The sequence below is a fragment of the Colius striatus genome, chromosome 11 (genome assembly GCF_028858725.1).
Source record: "Colius striatus isolate bColStr4 chromosome 11, bColStr4.1.hap1, whole genome shotgun sequence".
NCBI lineage: Eukaryota > Metazoa > Chordata > Aves > Coliiformes > Coliidae > Colius > Colius striatus.
The window spans coordinates 6445699-6470402 of NC_084769.1; the positions used below are offsets into that span (position 1 = coordinate 6445699).

General features: G+C 39.5%; 1 protein-coding gene across 1 annotated transcript in view; it reads left to right on the forward strand.

Annotated features, from left to right (window-relative positions):
• The window catches only part of LOC133626382 (von Willebrand factor D and EGF domain-containing protein-like), a 182898-nt gene that overhangs the window by 143192 nt on the left and 15002 nt on the right, over window positions 1–24704 (forward strand). Inside the window, exons 22-25 of the mRNA XM_062005149.1 lie at window positions 5053–5148; window positions 5919–6014; window positions 8495–8590; window positions 10166–10261. Of these exons, the coding sequence (XP_061861133.1) occupies window positions 5053–5148; window positions 5919–6014; window positions 8495–8590; window positions 10166–10261 (384 nt within the window). The remainder of the gene's footprint in view (window positions 1–5052; window positions 5149–5918; window positions 6015–8494; window positions 8591–10165; window positions 10262–24704) is intronic.

Here is a 24704-nt window from a genome sequence, read left to right on the forward strand (position 1 = left end):
TCAAGTGGCACAGGTAACACAGCACTTTGAACGTTTCATGCCAACTCTCTGAAACATTCATTAGTGTTGTTAGTCACCTTAGAGCAATTACTCATTGTCCTGCCTCTGTTCCCTACTCTATGACAGAGACATACCCCTACACTTTCAAAGATGCTGTATTCACTGGACAAGGAAAAAAAACTCTGCCTTTTCCCTGGGCTCAGCTTATTCACCAGGGTCTGTGCATATGGCACTGTGTGAGAGCAGCTGTTGTACTTCTTGAGCTCCTTAGGGTGCCCTAAGGTGGAACACATCTTTTCCATTTGGTAACAGGGTTGAAGTTAAAAATTTCTGCTCTGGGCATAATTGCTGTGCTTCTTTCTGAGAGATTTAGATCTGAAAACTGAAGAAGGATAAGAATTTAAGCCAAATTTCTGCTCATCCTTGGTTTTCATCTCTCTAACCTCAAGTTCATTTGATAGGGAGTGTCTGGTTACTAAAACTGTACGACTAAAAAGTCAAAAACTCAGTTCCATACAACAGATACATTTATTTAAAAACATATACTTGATAGTTAAGGACTACTAACTTTATAGTTTTGTTACTAGGCATAAATGTCCCTCAGAATTTCCACGGAAGGTAAAGTCACGCTACTTTAGAAACATTTTCTTTAATGTTAAGTTAGTAAAACTCTGGGATATGTTGCTGTACTTTCTAAGGTAAGGAAAAGTCTAGCATGCTAGTAGTCATGCTTTCTGCTCAAGAGTTAAAAACACAGCACTGCTTTGACATTGCAAAACTACTGCTCAAGTCAAATTGGTTTTCAAACTAACAGGAAAGATGGAGTAGTTGGGAAAATATTACAACCTCAGGATGAACAGCTGGATAAAATGAGGCAGAGAAAAATCAGGTAGCTGACATTCGTCTGTTTTGACATTTTTACACCCAAAAAGCTCTACCTTATCAGCCCAAAAGTTCTTCCCCAATAGCTACCAACAGTAGCTGGCAGTATAAGGAAAAGATAGAGGGATAGTGTCCAGAATAGTCTCTCAGCAAGTTATGGATCATATGCTTCAAAAAGTCAAGGTGATGCCTTTGAACAGTACCCTGTTCAATCTTTTCAGGCCACATCTGATTTTACAGATTTCTATCCTATCCCTCTGAGTCATGTCTTTCCCAAAGACCTATCTATTCACTTGCTCTCCTATAACTTTGGTTATCCCTGTCAGCTTTTTCTGCATCTTTTCCACTTTTGCTGTATCTTTTCTAAACTGGGGAATCTGAACTGAACGTGACATTTAAGATGCATCTCACCATGGCTACAGATCATAATAAAGTCTGGCATTTTGTGCTCTGCTCATTTCTTAACAATTCCTAACACTTTATTTGCTTTTTTTTTTTCCTTGCCTGCAGATGAGCACCCAGCTGACATTTCACAAAACAAAATCCATTAGTACAATCTAACCAGAAACTCAGTCTGCGTTTGTATTCCCAACTTAGTCAGTCAAGTTAATCTTCTTACATTTCTGTTTGCTATGATGGGTATTTATTTCTTTCATAACTGAGCTCTGCACTGCTGAACTATTTAAATATGCATATGAGCTATTTTAATAGCACTAATACATGCTTTAACTCTATGTTTTATTTCTTTTATCTGTGAATCTCATATGCAAAAGGCTTCAGTCCATAACTTTTCAACAGCAAAACCAACAACTTGGTAACTTTCTTGTCCCTTTTTTACCCCTTCCTTGTGCTGCACATATTCAAACTTGTCTGTACATTTAGGATACTAAATGACTGTACAATGGTTGTACACTCCTTCCAGTGAAGTCTACTCTGACCTGATTGCTTTTCAGGTTTTTAAATGGAACTGCAGGTAATGTTCTCACACCTCTCAGCATTGTTTCAGCTGTGCCCAGGATACATTTCAGCTGAAGCCCAGGACTTCAAATGCCAGACAGCACTGCGAGTTTACTTGATGTTAAGCAATAACTCTGTCCTGTAAGCCATTTGCTGATTAGGCTATCGAAAGCAGAAAACAACACAGCATCTGGTACTCCTGAGAACCATCAAAGTTACCATAGAGAAAGTTGCAGAAATTGCATGATCTCATTTTAACAGAAAAAAAAAGAAGTTTCAGGATATTTCCAAAAAAGCCATTTCAAAGGAAACAATCATGGATTCCTCTGGTTTTACCTCCTGATTTTAAATTATAAACATAAACAGATGTATATTTGACAGCAAGATTGACCATTTGCAGCAATGTTCTCCTCTTTACTGTCATTTTATACCATCTAAAACCACTTAGTATAAAAACACTACACTACCTTTGTACAATCCAGTAAATGTTTATGGGAAAAAATATTCATTCCAGAAGATAAAAGATAAAAGTTTTGGAAAAGGATTTGACACAGACAGTACATTTCTATTATGGAGGGAAATGCCTTTTCGGTGAATTTCACTCTTGCACTCACATCACAGCCAGTTTTCAGGTTTTATCTTTTGCTATTCACAAGTAATAGAATAATTTGAAACACTTCACTATTAAATATCACTCTGAGAGTTAAATGTTTTAATATCCAAAACACCATGTTCTTTTCTGACAGCTCAGATGCATCTCAAAACGTGTAAAGGCCAGACAGAAAGCACTCTATTCAACTGTACACATTTGCTTTAAGTGTTATATACAAAACACACTGAAATAAAGCATAATATGTTTGAATGTCACTGTGCTTGGCACAGCACTTAGGCACCTGGAGGCTTTATGCAACCATGGTCCTACAGGAAAGGGAATCATATTTTATGTACTTCAAAAAGATTCGTGCATTTTTCCCAGGTTTTTTGTTTCCTTGTGTCTGTGCAGAGAATATGAACTAATTCTACCTACTGTTAATTTGTAATTGCAAAGAAATCCCATTATAAGCAACTCTTGTGCTTACCCAAGTCCAGCAGAACAATGTTTCAGAGGGATGTGTATGCACTGGATGGGTCAGCATCCTCCTGTCAAAGCTTTACGTCTATCAGTGACCGCAGTGAGATCTAGTGCAAGTCCCCAAAAGCAAGTGGTTGCTTATTAATACAGTACTGCAATTTGAAAGGAATAACAAATTTCTTTGAAAATAACTTCCATTTCTTCCCCTGTCTTCCACTTTCCATTTCATCATGGACTGCTACCTGCTGTTCACCCTAACAGCATGAGACCCAGATCTGCCTGAGCTCCAACAGCTGCCACCAGTGGCTTAAATGAGAAAAGCTTTGGGGAACTTTAACACTAACTGATTAAATGGGTCTAAATCAAATCTATTTAGTTGTCTGGGCAATGGTGATTCTTTAAAATTCTTCTTTTTTTTTCCTTACAGATGTACACTTCAAATTTCAGTTAAACACATACTGAATTGCAGATATCTAAACCTTACAGCCTATCAAATCAAAGCTAAATTGAGCTTAATGACATTCTCAGCATGTACACTATGGATCTATGCTATGTCTAGCAAGTTTTCTGTTCTCAGGCATGTCAAATCCTAAAGTTATTTTAATGCAGCACTGAAAATGTCACAGTTAAAACTGTATGGTAACAGGAAATGTAAATACTGCAGTACCTGAAGAGCAGATCTAATACCAAACATTTTCCCTTGACGTTATTTGTGTCAACGAGGTTTATCTAAAAGTACCTTTTTGGGGGCTTGCTTTTCAATGGCAGCTGGAAAATGTGTGGTAGCATTCATTGCTATTTTGGATGGCAAAGTTCATATGCAATTGCCTTATCTGAATGCCTGGTGATAATCACAAGAGGTGAGGAGGCCTTCACCACGTGAACTTCACTTAAATTATGTGGTGCCATGAGTATTTGTCCTTCATTTACCTTTCTAATTACACAGTCCATTTTCCAGTTTTAAGAACAAAATGTGGTACATTAGGGCTTTTTTTTTTCCCCTATAACAATACTTAAAATGAAAGATGCCTTGTTTCAGATCTCTTTAGCTTCATTTTGTGTTTTCCTTGGAATAACCTTGCTTAGCTTCATATCCATTATAAAAGACAAAACTCTGCCAGTACAGTGTGCCAAAGTACAACATTTTTCTTTGTATTCAGTTCCCAAGCCCAAGGAAAGAAATTTTTCATTCTGTTATGTCAGGTGGGTTTTTTCTTCCAAAGGCACGAGAGCCAGCTGATGCACATGCTTGCTCTGCTCCTGCACTCAGCACTTCTCCTTGGAGCAAGTGTCAGTGGTCATCTTCTACTTTCAGTGCTCTTCTCCTCCCCTCATGGGTTTGGCATACAAAGCTGCCTCTTATCAGGGGGCAACAAAGGGAAGTGCTCATGACATCAGATGTCAGGTATCTACCTTAGAAGTTAAGTTTAAGAGGCTAAACCCTCCAGGCTCCCTGTACAATAAAGCCATCAGGGTCATAATGATCAACATTTTAAAAACATTAAGGTTGTGCCTTCAGCCAACAACCTGCTTCAGGAGCTGCAGCACATTCCAGCTTTACACAGCACACCTGCTCATCCTCTTTCTTCCACAGAACGACATTGCTTATTGCAATACATCAAAGAAACCAATGTCTAACTTTTGCTGCTTTGTCTGCAGACCTCACTGTACTTATTAAAGGTGTTGCTTAAATGTTTGCTATTTTGATGACAAATTCCCACACAACTCTTTTATATACAGAAGCAGCACTTCATCTCTCCTCTAGTGTAATTTCTGACACCTGTTAAGCTTTACTGGACATCCACAAGGCAAATTTGTAGAGAAGGATGGGCAAGGTCTTTAATATTAACTACATTTATACTGAATCCATCCCTAGGTTTCAAAATACATACTTAAAAATATGCATGAAGTTAAATATGATTATACTAAAATCATTCCCTTGCAGACTTGATATAGCTACTCATTAGTCAGTGCTGTGTGTTACTTACACCCTGCAGTGTTTTCCTCAGTAGCCAAATTACTTGTTGGATTAATAAAATGGTAGGGGAAAAAAGTAGTGACAAGTGCTGTGCTCAGAACCACGCTGAATGTAATATTTGAACTGGTTTGGATTTTTTTTTTCTTGTGCTTTATTCTTGTAGTGCAGTGTGATCCACCATGTGAGCACGGAGGAACTTGTCTACCACAAAATACTTGCTCGTGTGCTTATGGATTTGTCGGTCCCCGATGTGAAACAAGTATGTATAAACTCATTCAGGCTTTTTTCCTCTTCACATGTTTGAATTTGCATAAAATTAGAAGCCAAAGAAACAAAAAGCCTCCTCTTTTCTATATTGTGCCTTAAAATGATGATTGAATACAACAAAGAAATCAAAGTATAATATACTGAAGGAATATAGGAGCAAAACTATTCCAGAGCGTGTATTTACCAGTGGCATTATGTAAAAATATGCACATCTGTATCAACATTATCTACACAAAATTGCTTCTGGAAAAACAAACAACCAAGCAAAACCCTTCATGCTATTTATAGTAACACTTATGAAATTCAAGGTGGTGATGAGTGAATGCAGTGATAATAATTTTGAGAATACAAAAAGACAACCAGACCTATTACAAGTCACATTAGTGTGCAAGACAAGTTGCAATAGGCGGTTCACTTCATAGAACATCTGGGAAAAAAATCAGACCTCAAACCCTTCTGCATTAGCTGAGTGGTGAAACATATGTGGTTTCATTATTACAGTCCTTGCTGCTTATTTAAATATCAGGTTGTCCTTGACAGGAATATAATTTTATCACTGAACCAGAGCAGCTAGAATATTTTAAAAGCAAAGAATTTCAATGCAAGACTTCTGATAGGGAAAGAAAAGCAAGGGAACTGACAGATTCATCCCTCAGTTTACCTCTTGGACTAATACTGTTAGTTTTTTGGTGCAAAAGAGCAACTTTAGGGTCTACATCAGTGTTACCAATAAGAGATTTTGATCCTTTGCATTTTTTGCAGTGGTGTGTAACAGACACTGTCACAACGGTGGGGTCTGTGTGTCACCAGATGAGTGCAAATGCAGGAATGGATGGAGCAGCCCTTCCTGTGAAACAGGTAAGTGGTTAGAAATGACTGGTGTCTCATGAATCTTGCTGCCTGAAATCCATGGGATTCCCACAATTCAGCATTCATTAAACAATTAAAACATAAGAACAAGAGACCTCACAAAGGGCAAAACCTCAGAAGGCTTTGAGTTTATGTATTTGTAAGTTTAGATGTTCAGCTAAATCTCAGGGTCACAGAGGAAGCCCACAACCCTTTTCTGCAGCTTTTGAAGCTTGTAAGAGTCTGGAATTTATTCTTAGCATTCACAAAACCAAGGGGAGACTGAGGGGAGACATGACCACTGTCTACAACTGCCTGAAAGGGGGATGTAGTGAGATGGGGGTTGATCTCTCCAGTAATGAATGACAGGACACACAGAAATGGGCTCAAATTGCACCAGGGGACGTTTAGATTGGACATTATGAAGAACTTTAGATGGCTTGTGACTGTACAAGGCAGAATAAATGCCAGTTTGCAAGCAGAACATTATCACTCACCTCCTAATGCTAAACATCCTGCTGCTGCCAGAATTCACACTGCTCCTCCTGCCTGCAACCCATACTTGCAGAGTACCTGCAACAAGCACCCACAGGAGTGTGTGAGCTCAGGGAAAAGCCACTTCCACACATCAGCACAAAATGATGAGGTGAGGAATGGCAGTCAGTACCTGTTTCTGGTCAGGATACACAGTTTTGACCCCTGTTTTGAACAGATACATCTCAGAACTTTCAGGGTCTAAGCACTAAGAGCTGGAGTACCTACTTTTCCTTCAAAGGTAGAGCAACTGCAGCACTCAACTAGGCTAAGGCATTCAAAATAGTGAAATATTAAAAGAAGCAAGTATAAGGAGTACCTTAATCAGTGCCAAACCTCAAGGCTACAGACTGCCTCTGCCATAGTGAATATGAAATGACTAAGTCACCTTCAGCCTACATTACCTTTACTAGAAGGTGAGAGCTGTCATTTTAACCACCATCTCCTGGCGATTTCTCTTCCTGTAAGTGTTGAAATGATAGACCTATTGAACACATAAATTAACCCAGCTCAGATCCACAGTAATGACTGGGATTGCCACTAACTATTCTGGTTTCCACTATCTCCTCTTTTTTCCAGATGGAGATTACTCTCCTTGAGTTCTGCAAAATTATTTTGGGATGGCTTTAAAAAGGATGATTCCAAGAGTAGGACAAGCAACAGTAGCAGAAGCAGTAATTTCCAACCCAGCATCATAGCAGTAGGATCTGTTTTTCTGCTAGTCCCGTAGGTGAAAGACTATCAGACTCACCTCTCCAGCACATTTTCCTGTGCACCACAGCGAGTATTTTGTGGATACTGTTTCCTGCCTCAAGTCATATGATGGGAGTCTCTGGATGAACACAGATATAGAAATAAAAGAAAACTCATCAAAAAAAGGACTTAGGGGACTTTACCAATGGAAATACAAACACTGACAGTGAGGACGTGTGAACTAGCTAGGACAATGAGGCAACTAATCCAAATTCACCATTAGCAATGAATGAAGTCCATTTTGACTTCATAAGTGATTGCTGTTTAGTCAGAAAAGCCTCACATCTACACTACATTTTCACTTTTTTTCTCTTTCTAAATTGACTTTTTATTTCTCTTTTAGTTCATCTGAAACATTTTAGTGACCCTTAATTTATTTAAGCTTAAATGTATTCAATTTATTTAATGGGCTGTTCTGTAAGGAACTGAAAGACAAAGGGATTAGAGGGAAAAAGACTGTTTTAAAGTGTCACTCTGCTGTACAATGAAAACTTTATCAGATTCCTTACTCTTCACACACTTCCCAACCAAACTCATTTGCAATTCTAATACTTCCCTGTTTTTTTTCAGCAGTCAGGTACTTGCCACATAGAAATACACAAGACAGCTTTTAATTCCTAATGCCTGTTATATCATCTACAGTAATAACAGATAAATAAAGAGGCAAAGGGAGCTCAGCCAGTGGCTTTGTTGGTGATGCATGAGCCATTATGTTGTGGGAACTGGCATTTAAATGAGGCAGAACAAATGGAGCTTTTGCCTCGAATACCTATTCAACTTCACGGAAATGTCAGGACGCTCTGCTGAACACAGACAAAGCAGCAAACGGTTAATAGCTCATCTCCTGGTTATCCAGGCTGTATGTAGCTCAACTGCATTTTACTACCTCAGGATTGTGCTTGGTGAGGATGCTAGAGAGGAAGCAAATGAACTGTGCAAATCAAAGGAAGGCTTTAGAAATAAACCTTAAATTATGTTGCAGTTGATCTCCCAGGTTATTCCAAAACACCACTGAAACACTCTCACTGCGCTGGCGAAGCAGAAATGCCACAGCACAACTGACCAACAAGGACTCTGTGAAGTTTCTTACAATATTACTAGGAATGGTTACTCTAATGACATGTGCAGCAGCCAAAAGGTGTCTACTCTAAACAATTCAGAGTTATAAGAGATTCATAAGATTATCTTATATTCACATACAGCTGTGTGCAATCCTGTGTGCTTGAATGGAGGGATCTGCGTACGGCCAAACACGTGTACATGCCCTTATGGTTTCTATGGGCCACAGTGCCAGAGAGGTAAGAAACTTCTGTTTATTGGCTTGTTAAAAGATCCAGGCTTAAGTATCAACAGCAGCCTATATCATTACCTGCCCCCACATGAAGTGTACACAGAGACTTTCCTCCTCGTAACTCCCTGTGTGCTCCTCTGATGTTACAGCCTCTAGTAAATACACATTATATTGTTCTTAATGGTATTGTGAAGGAGTAAGCATTTATTTATGATGGCATTAATGATAACCATTAATCTAAAACTATCTGAAATCAGTGAGATCACTAATCAGCAACTACCCAATTAAATGATACAGCATGGCTCTGTTTCCTTCATTTTGTGTACTCTACAGTGTGTGCTATACTGTGTTTCAAAGACAGCTGATAGCTTAGCTTCAAATTCATCTTCACAATATTACCTCCTTGACCATCTGACAGTGCAGTGGATGGGAGACTTTTACAGGACTTCTCTGGATCCCTTGCTCAAAGATCTGATCAAATATTGCTCTCTTTGACATAGAGAAGGACCTGATTGTGAACCCCTGTCCTAAAGAGGGGAGCTCTAAACTGAGGTTAAGAGTGTCTTGGGCTTCTTACTTTGTGCTGCAGAAGTCAAATTAATTAATACTTTAACTACTCATTAGCTCAAGCAAAACAGATAGCAGAGAGGGATTTGTGTTTAGGGCTCAGATGGCTGGGTGACCCTTGTGCTTACACTACTTGCATTTCTTTTTTTCTTTTCTGAGCATGGCTCTAACAACCTCTCTTGAATCTGAGAATATAAATACACTCTTATTACTGAAACTGAACTATTTCAATATTAAAAGTTCTTTTCTCTTTCTCTCTCTCTGTTTCCCTGGAGTTCCTAGATGAATGCGGTCCCAATGCATATTTTTTTCAAGTGAATGATTCACATACAAAAATCTACCTGCAAAGCTCTTTGGTTTTATGATGCTGGGAGTTAAGGAGAGAGTACAAATGATAGATGTTGATAGATAATAGAGAGATGATGATTAGATGTTGAAAATGTTGAACCTCAAGAGAAAAGTCATCAAGATCTAAGTGTTTGGGAATTTTTGTTAAGTGTTATGGTTCAGAGAGAAATAAAAACTGAAAATAAATACAAACATTTGTGGGATATGGAAGTGATATGGGGAGATGGTGAATGGACAGCAAAGCCCTTCCTTCTGCTTCATTGAGGAAGGGGGAAGAAGTAGCACCAAAAACAAGCTAGCAAATATCAGACACTGATCTATATTTCCAGGTCAGAAAACTCTGACAAAGCCTTTTAGCTAGAGGGTTACAAACCTATGAGATTCTCAGGAATACATTGATCACTTCACTGCCGGTATCTAAAAGAGACCTTTAGGTGCTGGGAGCTATGTCCCACGTTCTTTCCACTAACAGGAGAAGATTGTGATCTCCAGCCAGGCACTTGCTTCAATCACTCTTTGGAAAGACACCTTCTCTACCCCAACTAAAGGAAAACATCCCTGCAGACTGGTCTCCCAACACAGGCATCTAAATAAGAAGCCCATATTTAGGCAACATTGATCCCCTGTATGGTTTCAGTGGACAAAACTGTTGCTTTCCTTTCACCAGCTGTTTGCATTCCCCCTTGTAAGAACGGTGGGCACTGTGTCCGAACCAATGTGTGTTCCTGTACCGAGGGCTACGCTGGAAGAAGGTGTCAGAAAAGTAAGTTACAAACTTTCCTTTGCTTTCCAATGTTCTCTGACTCAAATAGTTTTACCCCTTTTTGTGCATATTCACCAGAATGTTTCGTCTGGATTTATGCCACTATCTCTTATATTTCCATCAGGGCACATATAACACTATGTTCTGTCTAAAACCAACTTGTTAATTAAAATAGCATTAAGTCAAGTCAACATTGGGAGTAGAACATTTTGCTAGAATCCTCTCTAAATATTTCATGCATTCAGAATGAGTAACACTCATATTTGGAGATTAATTATTTTACATTAAAGATTTTGGGAGGGGGGGAAATTAAAGCCAAAGGCAGCATAGCTGAGATCCTTAAAAGTATTACAACATTGTACTTCCAGCTTAATTAAGACAGTTGGTTAATAATGCTTGAGTCTGGCCTTTGTTCTCGTCACTGAAGACTCCCTCCTTACCTTAGCATCAATATTCATACTCCATTCTTCTGTTCTGCTGGGGAAATAGGTTATTTTGGCACTTTTACAGACTCTATTGCTCTACAATATCTGTCACCCAGGGAGTTTAGGATATGTATGTGAAAACTTTTTTTTTATGCTTTTTTTTATTATTTCTTAACCAGTCTGAAATTGGCAAAAGGGGAGCTGTGAAAACAACCATTCTTGGCAGGAAGAATCTGTGTGTTTCCAGAGCACTTTATGTTTCTCACACACAGAGAAAAAAAAAAAAGCTAGTAAAAAATTCCTTCCAGCAACAAAAGCCCTCTCAGTCACCATCTTACAGCTCTCCCCTCCTTCAGCAAGGGGAATCATGATGCACAGTTCTGCCTGGCTGCAAAGTACACAATTGAATAGTCTGTTCTAGCAGGAACAAGCTGGAGGGGAAGAAAGGAGGGAAAAAACCTTATGTTTGGCATCTTGTTTTTGAAGTTAGAGAACATTAGAAAAGAGCTGTTTCCAGCTTTAAACATACTACCACATCTCCAGACAGATCAAAGGAAGAAGATCTGATCGTGATTACAGTCTAACAAAGCACTCCCCTAAATTCTCCAACTGTTACCAACCTGTGTTTCTTTCCATTTTAAAAAAGTTTACAAGGTTTTATTGCCCATCTTGGTATAATCTTTAGCAAAAAAAGCTTTCTGATTTTGTGAAAACATTTTTCTCCTGTTCAATCTCAGCCTCCATTCTACTTCAGTAACCACTATCTAGTTTGTTCTATTTAGCCTAGCACTATAAAAACTTAAATAAAGGACCTGTGTCTGCAATGAATTAAGAGAAACATGATTAAGTAGAAGGTAAATGCTACTATTTGCTTACTCATACTGGCCACTGACTGTTAATAGGCAAAAAAACACCCCTGAGTAATGTTTCTCTTAATTAAAACTAGCTGCATGTGGGACAGGTATCATGATTGAAAGAAGTAGGTTGTTCACAAGCTTTTCATAACAAGCAGTTGCCATTAAAGCTGTATGTCTCATCATTGTTGTCATATGAAACAGCTTCTTCCTCCTCTGCCAAAGGATCCAGCTTCCTCCGTGCCTCTGGAGCAAAGAACTACAGGGCCCACAGCAGTAAGAAGTCTCAGATGACTTCTGCAAATGTTCTCCCATAAAAAATGAGGAAAACTAGCACTCCCATCAAATGGAAGCTGTTCTCAGTGTCATGCATCTCAGAGTTCAAATATGAAAGTCATTTCATGTGTCTTTTTAGGTACATTTTATATCATTTTCAATCCAACGCTGACCCGCTTGGTGCATCAGCTGATACATGTGATATACTCTTAAAAGCCAGGTGTATGTACACAGGCATATGTTCCTAACTCATTTCCAAACAGACAAATGAAAAAGTGGAAAATAAATCCCTAGCATGAGGAAGTTCCACTACCCATCCCTTTTTTATTAGAACATATAAAAAGTACCACAATATTGATTTGACATGCCAAAACAGAGCCAATATCTTATGCAGCTCGTTCTGTCTTGTTTGCAGTGTCACTAGCAGTCTGTGTGTGTATATATATGTGTATATATGTATTTATCAAATTAATTTCAATAACCTTGCAAGCACTTAGGTCTCTGACTCTGTAGAGGTGAGACCAACCCCATGAACTGTGTGCTTGAGTGCTCACAAATGAAGTTGGGATGCTTCTGCTAACCTTCCTGGGTAGGTTATGGTAAAAAGGAACTAGAAAATATTTTTTTAAAGGCAGATTTCTTCTTTATAGAGGTTTTTCTCTGGATTTGAGCATCCTTTCTGTTTGCCTTGAAGGACTCCATGTACCCCAGCCGTGCCCTGAGTTGCAGGTATTTGTAATACCCTTACACAAAGAGTAAGGAAATCCTTACAGAGTAAGGAAAAGAAATATGTACAAGACAATAGCAGAACTGTAATTAGATACAAAGTTGACTGGAAGTTTAATAGTGTGACAGCCCTCATTTGCAAATCACAAGGACAGTGTACCACATATTCAGAGCAAATGTCAGAGGTGAACCTGCAGCTCATATTATAGCTGGGTGGTGTCTAACCTGTTGCTGCCAGGTTACCCCATGCTGAGGGATGTACCACTGGCTTAGGCAAAAGGAGGAATGTGACAATTCTGAGAAAAATAACTCCCTGGGAGGGATTTTATCATGATTTTAATTGTTCTTTGGTTTCTGAATATGAATTTGTAGTATCTTTAAATCCTTTTAAACTTGTAGTACAGTTCCAAAAACCTCTGACAGCAAATCAGCTTTATTATATACTTACATTGAGTCCTTAAGTTTAGCAATTTTGGGTGGATTTATCACCCACCTAATAAAATCTATCAAGATAGAGTTAGGAAACTCAAGACTAAGCCAGACAAGAAGAGGTTTCCCACTGGTGTATTACATGCAGAGGCAGCCTCACATTCTTGATCTGTAGTTTTAGAAAATATTTGTGGGTTTGGCAAATTTCCCATGAACCCTAAAAACTGAGAAATAGTCTTTTCAGAAACAATGATCTGATTAAAAATATCACCTTTCTGAACCTGCAGTGAATGCTTGCAATTGGCAGCCTTTTCAAAGTTGGCATTGTTTATACACACCAGCACACAGTTTTTGCACACTTATCTATGAAACCTACTAATAATGACATGAATTGCATCAATAGTCCCTTTGATTTCAGCTTTAATATGCCCCAATAGGGAGTTAGAGCAAGGGGGAAATTCTCTGCCATGCACAGCCCTGATTACAGAATGGATGCTAGAGTTTTCAGGTTCTTAGTATCTTAATATGCTTCTGGATGACCCCTTGGATGGATTTACATGAAGTCAAGGAAGACAGAAGTACTTGGATGCTCACCCTGGAGACAATTTTCACATTAAGGTTGTTATTAATATGTGAACCCAAGTGTCTTGCAGCTCAGATGTGAGTAGAAGGCAGTCAAGTTGGACACATATTTGCCCTTGTGACAAGCTAACAAAATAAGAATAAGAATAGTTGTGAGTGTCAGTTTCTCCACTAATTAATGCCCAGAAGCATCTCTTTCATCTTAACAAATATCATTAAAAAACACCTTAATATACATAATTGGAATAATGAATGAAGAACTCACATACTCTAAACAAATTGTCTATTTGTGAGGATAGCAGCTTTATGAAGGGTTTCTTTAGACAGGAGGCAAACATAAATCCAATCAGCTTTTTGGTCACTTAACCCTTGGCTATTTTGTCATTGTTTCCACTGCTTTTAGACATTATTCTTTCTTATGATCTCACCTATATGGACAGAGAAACATAAGATTCTGGTTGCTTTTGGCTGCTTCAGGTCCTCAATTGAAGGAGATAATTAAAACTAAAAGCCATGGCAACCAACAGAATCATAGAATCACAGAATGGTAGGGTTGGAAGGCATCTTTAGAGATCCTCTAGTCCAACTCCAGCCTGGGTTGCATAGGGACATGTCCAGGTGGGTCTTAAAGACCTCAAAAGAAGGAGCCTCCACAACCTGTGGACAGTTTGTGCCAGGGCTCCCTCACCTCACAGTGAAATAGTTTGTTCTTATATTTAAATGGAACTTTTAGTGTTCCAGCATCATCCCATTACCCCTTGTCCTGTTGCTAGCTACTATAGAAAAAAGGGATGTCCCAACCTCCTGACACCCACCCTTTAGATATTTGTAAATGTTAATAAGATCTCCCCTCAATCTCCTCTCCTCCAGACTAAACAGCCCCAGTTCCCGCAGCCTTTCCTTGCATGAAAGATGTTCCAGTCCCCTGATCATATCCGTGGCCCTATGCTGGACTCTCTGCAGAGGTTCTCTGTCTCTCTTGAGCTGAGGAGCCCAGAAATAAAGGAGAGGTTATTTCTAAATTGTACTCAATATGATGTTGGTTTATTTTAATTCTATGGCAACATGCCTCAGGATTTTGTCCATCCTTAGAGAGTTTGGGATTTCTAAAGCTAAAAATGTGCAGGACAGAGTGGCAGCACCATATCCTTGCCATTCAGGACTTTCTCTTCTCTGCTTCTGTAGGATGTGGAGAAAGGCATTCATCCTGAAAGTTTGTGTTTGTTTTGTATGTAAATAAACATTGTCAGTAAAAAAACTGTGTAAATCAACAAGGTCTGATTGGCTGCCAGCTGAAATATAAGGCTTTGCCTGGTGTGTTTACTGATAAATAACTGCTTGGTGATTATGCAAACCAGACACCCACACCCAGGACAAGCTGGTGTCAGAGCTGACAGTGAAATGTATGGTTATGCCTCAGCCATTGTACAACCTTGTATCCTCTCTTGCTACCCATTGTTTTCAGTATCATCAGTCTTGTTGAGCAGAAAGAGGCAAACGCTGGCACTGCCTCAAAATAAAATATCTTTCTGGATCAGCTTTGCATCAAACAAACATACTCAGCATCAATAATAAAGAGAAGATATTTGTGCATGGTTCTAACTTCCCTCTTGAACAACATGCACAGCTGTAGTAATCCTGGGATATCACTCCTGTTCACGAGGCTTTAAAGCACTGATCACACTGATTTCTATGGTGTGATTTCTAATAGATGAAAATATATCAAATTTCTTTTATTCACTACATGTATTTTCACAGGACCACTTTATAACCCACTCTTAAAAAAAGGAAAGCTAATAAAAGCCAAGTTTTCTTATGGGGGGAGAAAAGGAGGGATTCATGGGTCCACACTTATTCCCTTTTCCACTGCTGTTTCTATTGAGTTCATCTCCGAGCAAAAAGGCAAACCACAGCTCCCTCTGGAGCTCATCAGCAAGCAAAGGTCACAGAGGAACAGAGCTGAACATCCTCCTCCTCCCTTCCCAGAATACCAAGCACACCTCCAGCCTGACCTCAGCCTCTTTTTCACAGCAAAGCTTCTTGCCACTCTCCTCACAGCCAGCTCGCCCGAGTTTACTTATGGTTTAAAACAGAGACCATGTTCCTGCATGCATCTATTTTATCAAGTCAGGTCGAATCCTGCCAACTTTGTATCACATAAATCATCACACTGACATTGGGACTGTGCAGATTGGATCTCAAAGTTAGTAGATAACTATTTCTCCATTTCAGTAATTCCTGCAGGCAGGATTTATAGCCAATACACAGTGCACAATATAACTCATGCTCCTTCTTCCAGCTCTGCTTGCTCCTCTTCCCTCCTCCTTTTTCCTTCCTTCAACCAAGAGGACTCTATCTGAGAGCTGGAGGCAAACTAATTGGAGATGTGAACACTGGGTTTCAAAGGCAGCTTTTTGCCTAGCAATGTCATATTATGAAAGTCACTGATTTCCTATATTCCAGCCTCCCCCTGTTATGTTTCTGTAGATTACTGCCTTGCCAGCTGCATAAACAGGAAGTTTTATTGCTCAACAAATTAGACTTCCACCAAGTTGTCATCTTGACAATGGGTGATACATTCTCTGCAACGTCTTCACTGAGTAGGCAGATTGACTCAAGCTATCTAAAATCAGCCAGTTTACAAACCAGAGGTTCAGCATATTCTCCCACACAACTTATTAGGGAACAATCCACATGTCTCATCTAAATGGAAGAAGTAATCATTTGGATCAGACTTGTTTTTCTTATGTCAAGGATGTGCTTAAAGTCAACAACTATTTGTTTAAAATCTCTGGATAGCCAATATCCTCACACAACGGGTGTTTGGAAAGAACTAATCAGCTGCTCATAGCAGACAGACTTGTATCTTACTGCTAAAAGCATTAGTTTTGCAAAAGGAGGAGAAAGAGAAGGAGGAGAAAGAGTGGTAGGTTAGCTTGTTGACTGGTGGGTGTACAGTCTGGAGACTGAGGAAAAGGCAATGCTGGTCTCAGTTCTGTCTTGAATTTGCAGCCTGTGTAACAGAATAGATTCATATTACATGGCATCTTTCCTCCTTGGGCAGGAAATACAACAGAAGGTGACAAGAAATCAGGGCTTTTGCTGTCTTTCCCATTCATCTGAACACAAAACAATCTGTGTGTCGTGCCAGGGAGGAATGGGGAGTGATGCTGTGAAGAAGCCAGTCAGGACTCAGTAGCCAATGTGACTATTAAGCAGGGGTTCTTTATTGCAGAGCTGGGGAACAAGGGGGATTTCTCCACCAAACATGCCCACCTCAGCCTCTGGATTTTCATCTTATATTTACAACAAACATGAATATTCATTACATTTCCAGGAAAAGGCCCACTCATAGTCCTGTCTTGGCCCATCCAAGTTACATCTCTGCCTTGTTTCTTTTGGTGTCCTCTTGCTTCCTTTGGTGGTGATTAGGGATCACTGTTGGATTAAGATCCAAGCTTTCCTTGCCATGTATCTTTATTCCTGAGTCCTTGGACGGGATGAAAACTGACCTAAAACCTCTGCCATCCCAGGTAATAGTTTTGTTTAGGGCTAGGCAGGCCTTGTAATTATCAGTGGTGTACAATGTCCAAATGTTCAAGTGTAGAACTAACGTAACAGCTTCACCATAATAATTTTGTTTAGGTACATATCAGTCTTGAAACTATCAGGGCTAAGCAATAGTAACTTCATTTAGGTACATACTAGCCTTGAAACTTAAGCATTAAGCAATAGTTATGTTACAAGAAATAGCTGTGTCCTTCTAATAGCTCTGTTTATGGGCTTACAAGACTAGCAGTTTCATAAAACTATGTGTGATTTTCTAACTAATGCTGTAAGTTTTAATAAGCAACTTAAACCTAATAGGTTTATTAAGTTTAATAACCTAAACTTACCTTTCTACCTATGAATCAGGAGAACTCTGACTTCCTCCAGAAAGGGAGAGCCAAATGGGAGAGAGTGACTCAAGGTCCAACTTGATTTGTGGCCTGGTCTCTACTTCTGCTTAGTAAAGACCAGTGAAAAAAACATTAGTTGATCTGTCTTAAAAGCTACATTTTGTTCATACATCCTAAATAAGCACAAAAGCCTTATTAAATTTTCATTCATTCCATAAGCAAAACATTCACTGACTACAGCATGAATTTTACTAGAGAATCTAGGTTTTGAGCCAGTATTTCTTTACCTGCATTTTGAAGGCACTAAAGCAACATGTCAGATCTGCTGCTGCATGCAAACTCAAGCTAAAAGAGTAGGGATTCCTGAATTAGTGCATTTGACTAAGCAATGGGCTTCTGTGTGAGGATAAGTGCTCTTTTTCACTAATTGATTTCAGAAACAATACTTGTGGGGGTCTGTTTTTAATTGAACTATTTTTAAGATATCTTTTCTTTGAAAAGGGGTATGGGATCTATCACTTGAAAAACCCAGATGATGGTCAGTTCTGGAGATAAATGTTGTCTGTTTATCCACAAGAAGACACTGGTAAGGCAGTGCTCTCCAGCACCAATACTCAATTAAGCCTTAGCTTACTTTCTAAGACAGATAATAACAGGATGACTAACAGATTAGTGCAGTGCCAGTGCAGATAGCAGTCTTCTCACCTCCCTGTCCAGACTCCCATCTGAGGTCCTTACTCTTTGGCTGAGTTACCAGCTGGAACACAGTGGCCTGTGGCCACTCTTCTCCTTGGCTTGAGACTGTGCCTCCCATACCACTGCAGTTCCCTTCAGTTACTCTGCCTGAATCTCTCTTTTTCCTTGTACAGACACAAATAAAGCAAATTGCATCAAGCACAGGCACAGCCCACTCAGTACAATGAAAATGTGCCTAAATGACAGGTCATATGCAAGCACAGAAGCTGCAAAAACAATCACAAGAGGAAAACAGTGCATATGAGAATCCTCTTTCACTTCTTATTCAGGCATGACAAGGAAACAGCTCAGCAGAACAATTTGTACACACGCTGCAATGGTTCACTGACCTAATAAAATACAGAGCATTCTTCAATGAAGAGAAAATGTTATCAAACCCAAGACCCTAACAAGATGGGGAATATAAGCTGTGCTGAGAGTATACTTTACAATTCCCCACATTAATTATATACCACCAGTTGTGAAGATGCAAATAAAGTATAGCTGAAGTCTCTTTCAAATTAATAGTGTTGCAAGCCAAACTAAAATCGATGAGTAAATGAGAAAAAGGTTTTGCTAATTATCTCAAAACCTCACAGTTCCTACAGAATATTCCACAAATATGCACCTGCACATACTTATTTTGGTTACAGTGCCTTTCATTCTGAAAGATGCTGAAATACTTTGCAGCTATCCAAACAACATATCATTGTATTTCTAGCAGGAGTTTCACCTGATAGGATAATAGGTAAAATGAAGATCAGGAGACCCAGAGGGAGAAATATGTCAGTCCAAGGAGAGTCCACTCTCTGTATTGGAGTGACAATCCCTCATTGGTTTCCATAGCTTCCTGAGGTTTAAGTCTTGCCTAACACACAGTATCAAGGAATGTTTTGGAGAGATCAGGATCCCCTTTCACTGGTAGAAAATGTTACGATCTGATGAGAGAGCCACAACAGCAATCAGGAATGCAGTACACTGCACACCGACACTCAGAGTTTAGTCCAGCATCTCAGTAGTTTTGCCTCACAGTATTAATTACTCTTCTCATTTTTGCTGAACTAACACCTCAATTAGATTCATTTCCTGCTTCAATATCTATAAACAGCCTCATAGGTACATCAGAGCACACATCAGAATGAAGACCAGACATAATGAGGCCAAGCACTGGCATTGCACAGCTCTCTGTATGGTCTATAATTTTTCAGGCCATTTTTTCTCCTGAAATGTGTGCTAGATATGCAAACTAACTCACATCGCTGGGGCTGCATAGCAAAGCGAGTCTATTATAAATGCAAACTGTCACCACACCCATCACAATTACATTTACAGCTCCCTCTGTGTCTTGTAGTAATTTGTTCTCCTGCACTGCATCCCTCAGAGGTTTCTACCCGATTATTTTTACTATTCAGAAAGGTAATTCATTGAAGAAGCGCTTTGCGTCTCTGTCAGAGATAGGTGAAGCGAGAAATAGGGATGAGCAAACCTCAAAATGATTGGTAGTTTGATATGGATAAGGATCCAAATTTTAGAACAACCTTGCACAAAAATGGCAAACAATTTTATTACATGACAAGTGTTGCTTCTCCTTAAAATGCAATCTGTGGCTGTAATTACTGCCACTCAGTGGATCGCACACCCCAGGTAACTCTGATAGAGCTTGGAGAGGAAGTTATTTGTTTATCTGCAAATCCAAATCAACATAGATGAGGAATTCCAGGCAAGATCAAGCTTTGGATCCACATATGTGCCTAAAAGGCAAAACCAGTTCCTTATTGCCCTTAGGAAACAGAAACAAAAAGGGACTAGGTATTGCTCATGTCCTTAACATGTTTTTTCAGAGCTAGGTACATTTGGGACTTTCAAAGCAGCAGATATATCGGTACATCCATCTCATTAATGATCTGTTGAGCATCATTTACACCTTTTAAAGGGGAGAATGACACTTTTTACCTCTACTAGTTTCTGCTCCTGTCAGGGCAGTAGAATCAAAACAACGATGCCCTGTGTTAGAAACACCTATTATGGCCAGAACACTTCCATTTTTTGTGATTCACTTTTTGAAAGGATTAAAGATCATTCATCAAGATCATATATTTATTTGGAGCCTATTAGCATCCAACCAATTGTTTCTCTACTGCAGTCAGGATAATGTTTCATTCGGGCAGTGCTGCATAATGCATCCAGAGAGATAGGGAACCTTCTTTGCAGTTCAGCTGTGCAGTTTGGTGAAACTGCTGACCTGACTCCCCAGTTCTCATCCTATGAAAAAGATGAGCAACATTCCTACATTTTAAGGGTGCAGTCTCCAGATTGCCCCATTCCTGGCACAGAGCTTCACCCTGGTTTTTGTGTTTTACCAGTAGGTGACGTGTATTACTTATAAACAGTGGAAAAGAAGTGCCACTTTTAACACAAAAAATCCACCACGTTCACATCTACTGGTTTCATTTTTGTTCTCTGCTTGAGCTCTGTCATCTGTATTTTCCTGACAAGACCAGTCAGTGTTATTTTGAAATCTGTCCCATGCTCCCTGTCCTTACTGTGTCGTATCTCCCCAGCTACAGCATTTTGTTTTTGAGAATGTCACACCAAATCAAGAGAACCACAAAGCAAAAAAGAGAGAGAAAATGAACACTAAACCAACATGTACACATACAAAAGCCAAAACTGTGACTGATCAAGCTGCCTGCTCCTCAAAAGAGCAATAGAGAGAGCAAGTTGAAATATGCACTAGACCCGCAGAGAAGTCAGTCCAAAACCAACACCAGCCTGAAATAAAAGCAGTGCCTGTGAATCACATATAAATGACAGCACAGGGATGGTGACTTAAAGGATATGTTGAAGTATACATCTAGCAGTAGGTGTTCTTTTGGCCACATTTCTGTGCTCTTTGTCAGTAAAGCTGTAGCCTGATGCATTACCTTAGCTGGCCCACACAGATGTTAGTGCTTGAGGCAATTTTCTCTCTTCCATCCAAAGGCAGAATGTACCCAAAAGCAGGTCAATTTTCTCAGCTTCTATAGGGCATTAAAAAAAAAAGGAGAAAAAGTAATAAAAGGAGAAAAGTTGCCCTGAAAAACTCCATCTTCTAATCAGCAGTGCAGCATGACACACCGTCTCCTCATCAGCAGCACGGCTCGGGATACGTGATGACAGGTAATTTTTGATTCAGAAATAGACTGTGCAGTCTCATTGTCAGGAGAGGACATGGGTGTTCAACTGCAGCAAGGCATACTCCTGAAACATTGCAGAGGATCCCTTTCTGACAAGATTTTAGGGGTCTGATTTAATATTCCCTCTGTTTTGACTTTATGAGGGTAGTGATGAAGACTGTCCTATTTCAACAAAAATTACAAGCTTTTCACTACTTATTATAATCTACTTCTAGCAGGAAGATGTGTAATGGGGTACTTGCATCAAAAGGTAGCTTAGGCTCAACTCAAAAAGTTTTTGTCTGCTAATTCACAGAAGCAGTGGGATCCTGAAGGAAATGTCTGGCTTCTTTTTAATCACTGTAAACTAAGCAGCAATTACTGCTGGCTAATATTGTGACTGTTAGAATAAGAGATTACTCTCAGTTGTTTCTAGTAAGTGCAATCCAGCAAAGCATGCCCAGTGCTTAACTTTGCCCTGGTCCCTTTTGGCTTTACATAGCAGGAATATTTTGCTTAATAATATGTATGTTAGAGTAAATCAGTGGCAAGATGGGCAGGCAAAGGAAGACACTGGAATTGTAGGTGTCCATCACTGATGCTACTTACACCAAGAGGACCTACTTTATAGACAACATTTAAGGTGTTGCCTGGGGTTTCTCTTGGAATTTTAGTAATCTCTGAAAACATTTATTTAGCAGGAAAACTCTTCCCTTTGGCTGACAAAGCAGGAGGTCTGACTACCTGAAAAGACGTTAGAGATGAACAGTTGAACTATGCAGTGCCACGGAGGTTGATTAGAAAGAGTTGCAAGAAGCACTTCACTGAGTCAAGTCAGCCTAGAAGGGATATGCTACAAAAAGGGTTACAGGAAATTTTAAGTGATTGTAAGGTCAAAATGCATTAAAGCCATCAAAGAGGAATAGCTGCTGCATAAACCAGAAAACTCAGCAGCTTGTGAGTGCCTTTCAGAGCACAGAATTGTGTATATTTTGTGTGATATTCTGCCCAACACCTGTTTTTTATCTTATCACCTGCAGCTGCCTGTTACCTTACCAAAATCACTCCTCACCTGAAATACAACATATAATAATGTTTTCTTTTTTAACTTTTAACCCTGTTCTTGGCACTGGTGAGGCCACACCTGAGGGAGCTGGGGGTGTTTAGTCTGGAGAACAAGAGGCTGAGGGGAGACAACATCACTCTCTACAACTACCTGAAAAGGGGTTGTAGAGAGGTGAGGGTTGGTCTCTTCTCCCAAGAAATGGAGTGACAAGACAAAAGGAAATGGGCTCAAGTTGCTCCAGGGGATGTTTAGATTGAATATTAGGAATAACTTCTTCAGAGAGGGGTTGTCAGTCATTGGAACAGGGCTGCCAAGGGAGGTAGTGGAGTCACTATCCCTGGAGGTATCTAATACATGTAGATGGGGTGCTGAGGGACATGGTTTAGTGATGGGCTTGGTAATGTTAGCTTAATGGCTGGACTTGATGATCTTGCACCCAGGATGTGTTGATATTACAGGACTCTCCCTACCCTCAGCAGTATACCCTACCAAACTGCAACAAGGGGAAGACATGAATGTGTTTACAACCATTTCATCAGAGCAGGTGGAAAATCTATCAAACCACTGTTGTCCTTGGGTCAAGATGCTAGGCAATTTTCAAAGGGAGGGGAAAAAAAGAAATGGGAGTCTTTTCAAAGTCACACCAGTGCCTGGGAGGATTGCAATAATTTGATTTGCTCTCCTAGTGTCTGATAATTTATTTAGTTTTCCTGTGAGAGGATGTAACATTTTTGTTTGCTATTTTGAAATTGGAGCTCCTCCACAGGGACCTTGTACTGGGACTAACAAGGATCTGAACTAGTTATCATCAACAAATGTTGGAGTCTGTCTGATGGGTATTGAGAAGGAATTGTATTTAAGAACAGTAAAGAAAGGGAGTACAAGGTGGAGATGTCAGGAAAAGATAACACTGCATACATAAATTCCCTATCAAGAAAAGAAGGTATCTGCCCTGGAGGACAGGCAGTCAGAAGTGCCCCTCCAGTTTAGAACAAGTTTGGCCCTGATCCTACATTTCCCACTTAAGTACTCCCCTTAATTCACTTTGAATTGAACTCCTTTGGAATCACCATTTGCATGAGAGATACTGTAAGCAACAACAAACATAAAGGAAGTTCATGCTCTATTTTCATAGTTAATTGTTTCTTTGTAAGGCAGATGAACAAAGACAGAAATAGATCCCAAGTTTAAAGTTAGTTTGTACTGTTCTGTTTTACTCAGACCAAGATTGGACCCACACGCTGCTTAAAGGTTTGCTGAGTTACAATGCAAATTGAGCTGGAACAAGTCCAGTTATACACAAACTAAAAACTAAAAGTGAGTCAAAAAGCACACTAGTTTAACTCCCTGCAATTGAAAGAAGACTCTGTTTTCACACCATTTAAAAAATCTACTCTCAGTATGAAACAACTGGGAATGTCTTAAAATGCAATTGTCCAACAATAGGACAAGGGGCAATGGGTATAAGCTGGAACATAAGAGGTTCCAAAGAAATATAGGGAAGAATTTCTTCAGTGTGAGGGTGAGGGAGCACTGGCAGGGGCTGCCCAGATGGGTTGTGGAGTCTCTTTCTCTGGACACATTCCAAACCCACCTGGACAAGTTCCTGTGTGACCTACTCTAGGTGGTCCTGCTCTGGCAGGGAGGTTGGACTGGATAATCTTTCAAGGTCCCCTCCAACCCTTAAGATTCTGTGATTCTGTGAATTGTTTGCATGTTAAAAATATACAGAAAATGTAATCCTAATTACAAAAGTAATTATAAATTCCAATTTGAACAAATAGTACTGTGCTTCTACTTACTTGTTCTTGGCTTTACTTTTTAAATGGTAGGGGAAAGATCCCAAAAGCAAATCCCTGGATTTCAACTGTATGATTTTGGCACAACAGGTTACCTCTGGGGACACTATGGTCCATGAATATCACAAAGCCTAAAGCCATTTGAAATCCAGAACCAAATTTAGGGTCATCTTTTCTAAATTCTGAATATCAGAGCTGTTTTATAATTGGAACAAGAAGTCAAACACAACACAAGATTGTAGGTCATTAGTCTGTTATTTCAGATGTGAAATCCAAAGGGTGAGAAAAAGGAAGAGTGGAAACAAAGATTAAATTATTTCAACGTTCTGGTTGCCATAACGCTTTGGACTCATCTAGGTATTAACTAGTGGTTGCAGCAGTTTTTGATGGTTCAGCAAGAGCTGTAGATCTCAGTTAGCCTCAGTAAGCAGAGGCCAAGATTATAGCATCAGGAAGGGTGGAGAAAGAAGAAAAAGGAGGATGACAGTTTAAGGGCT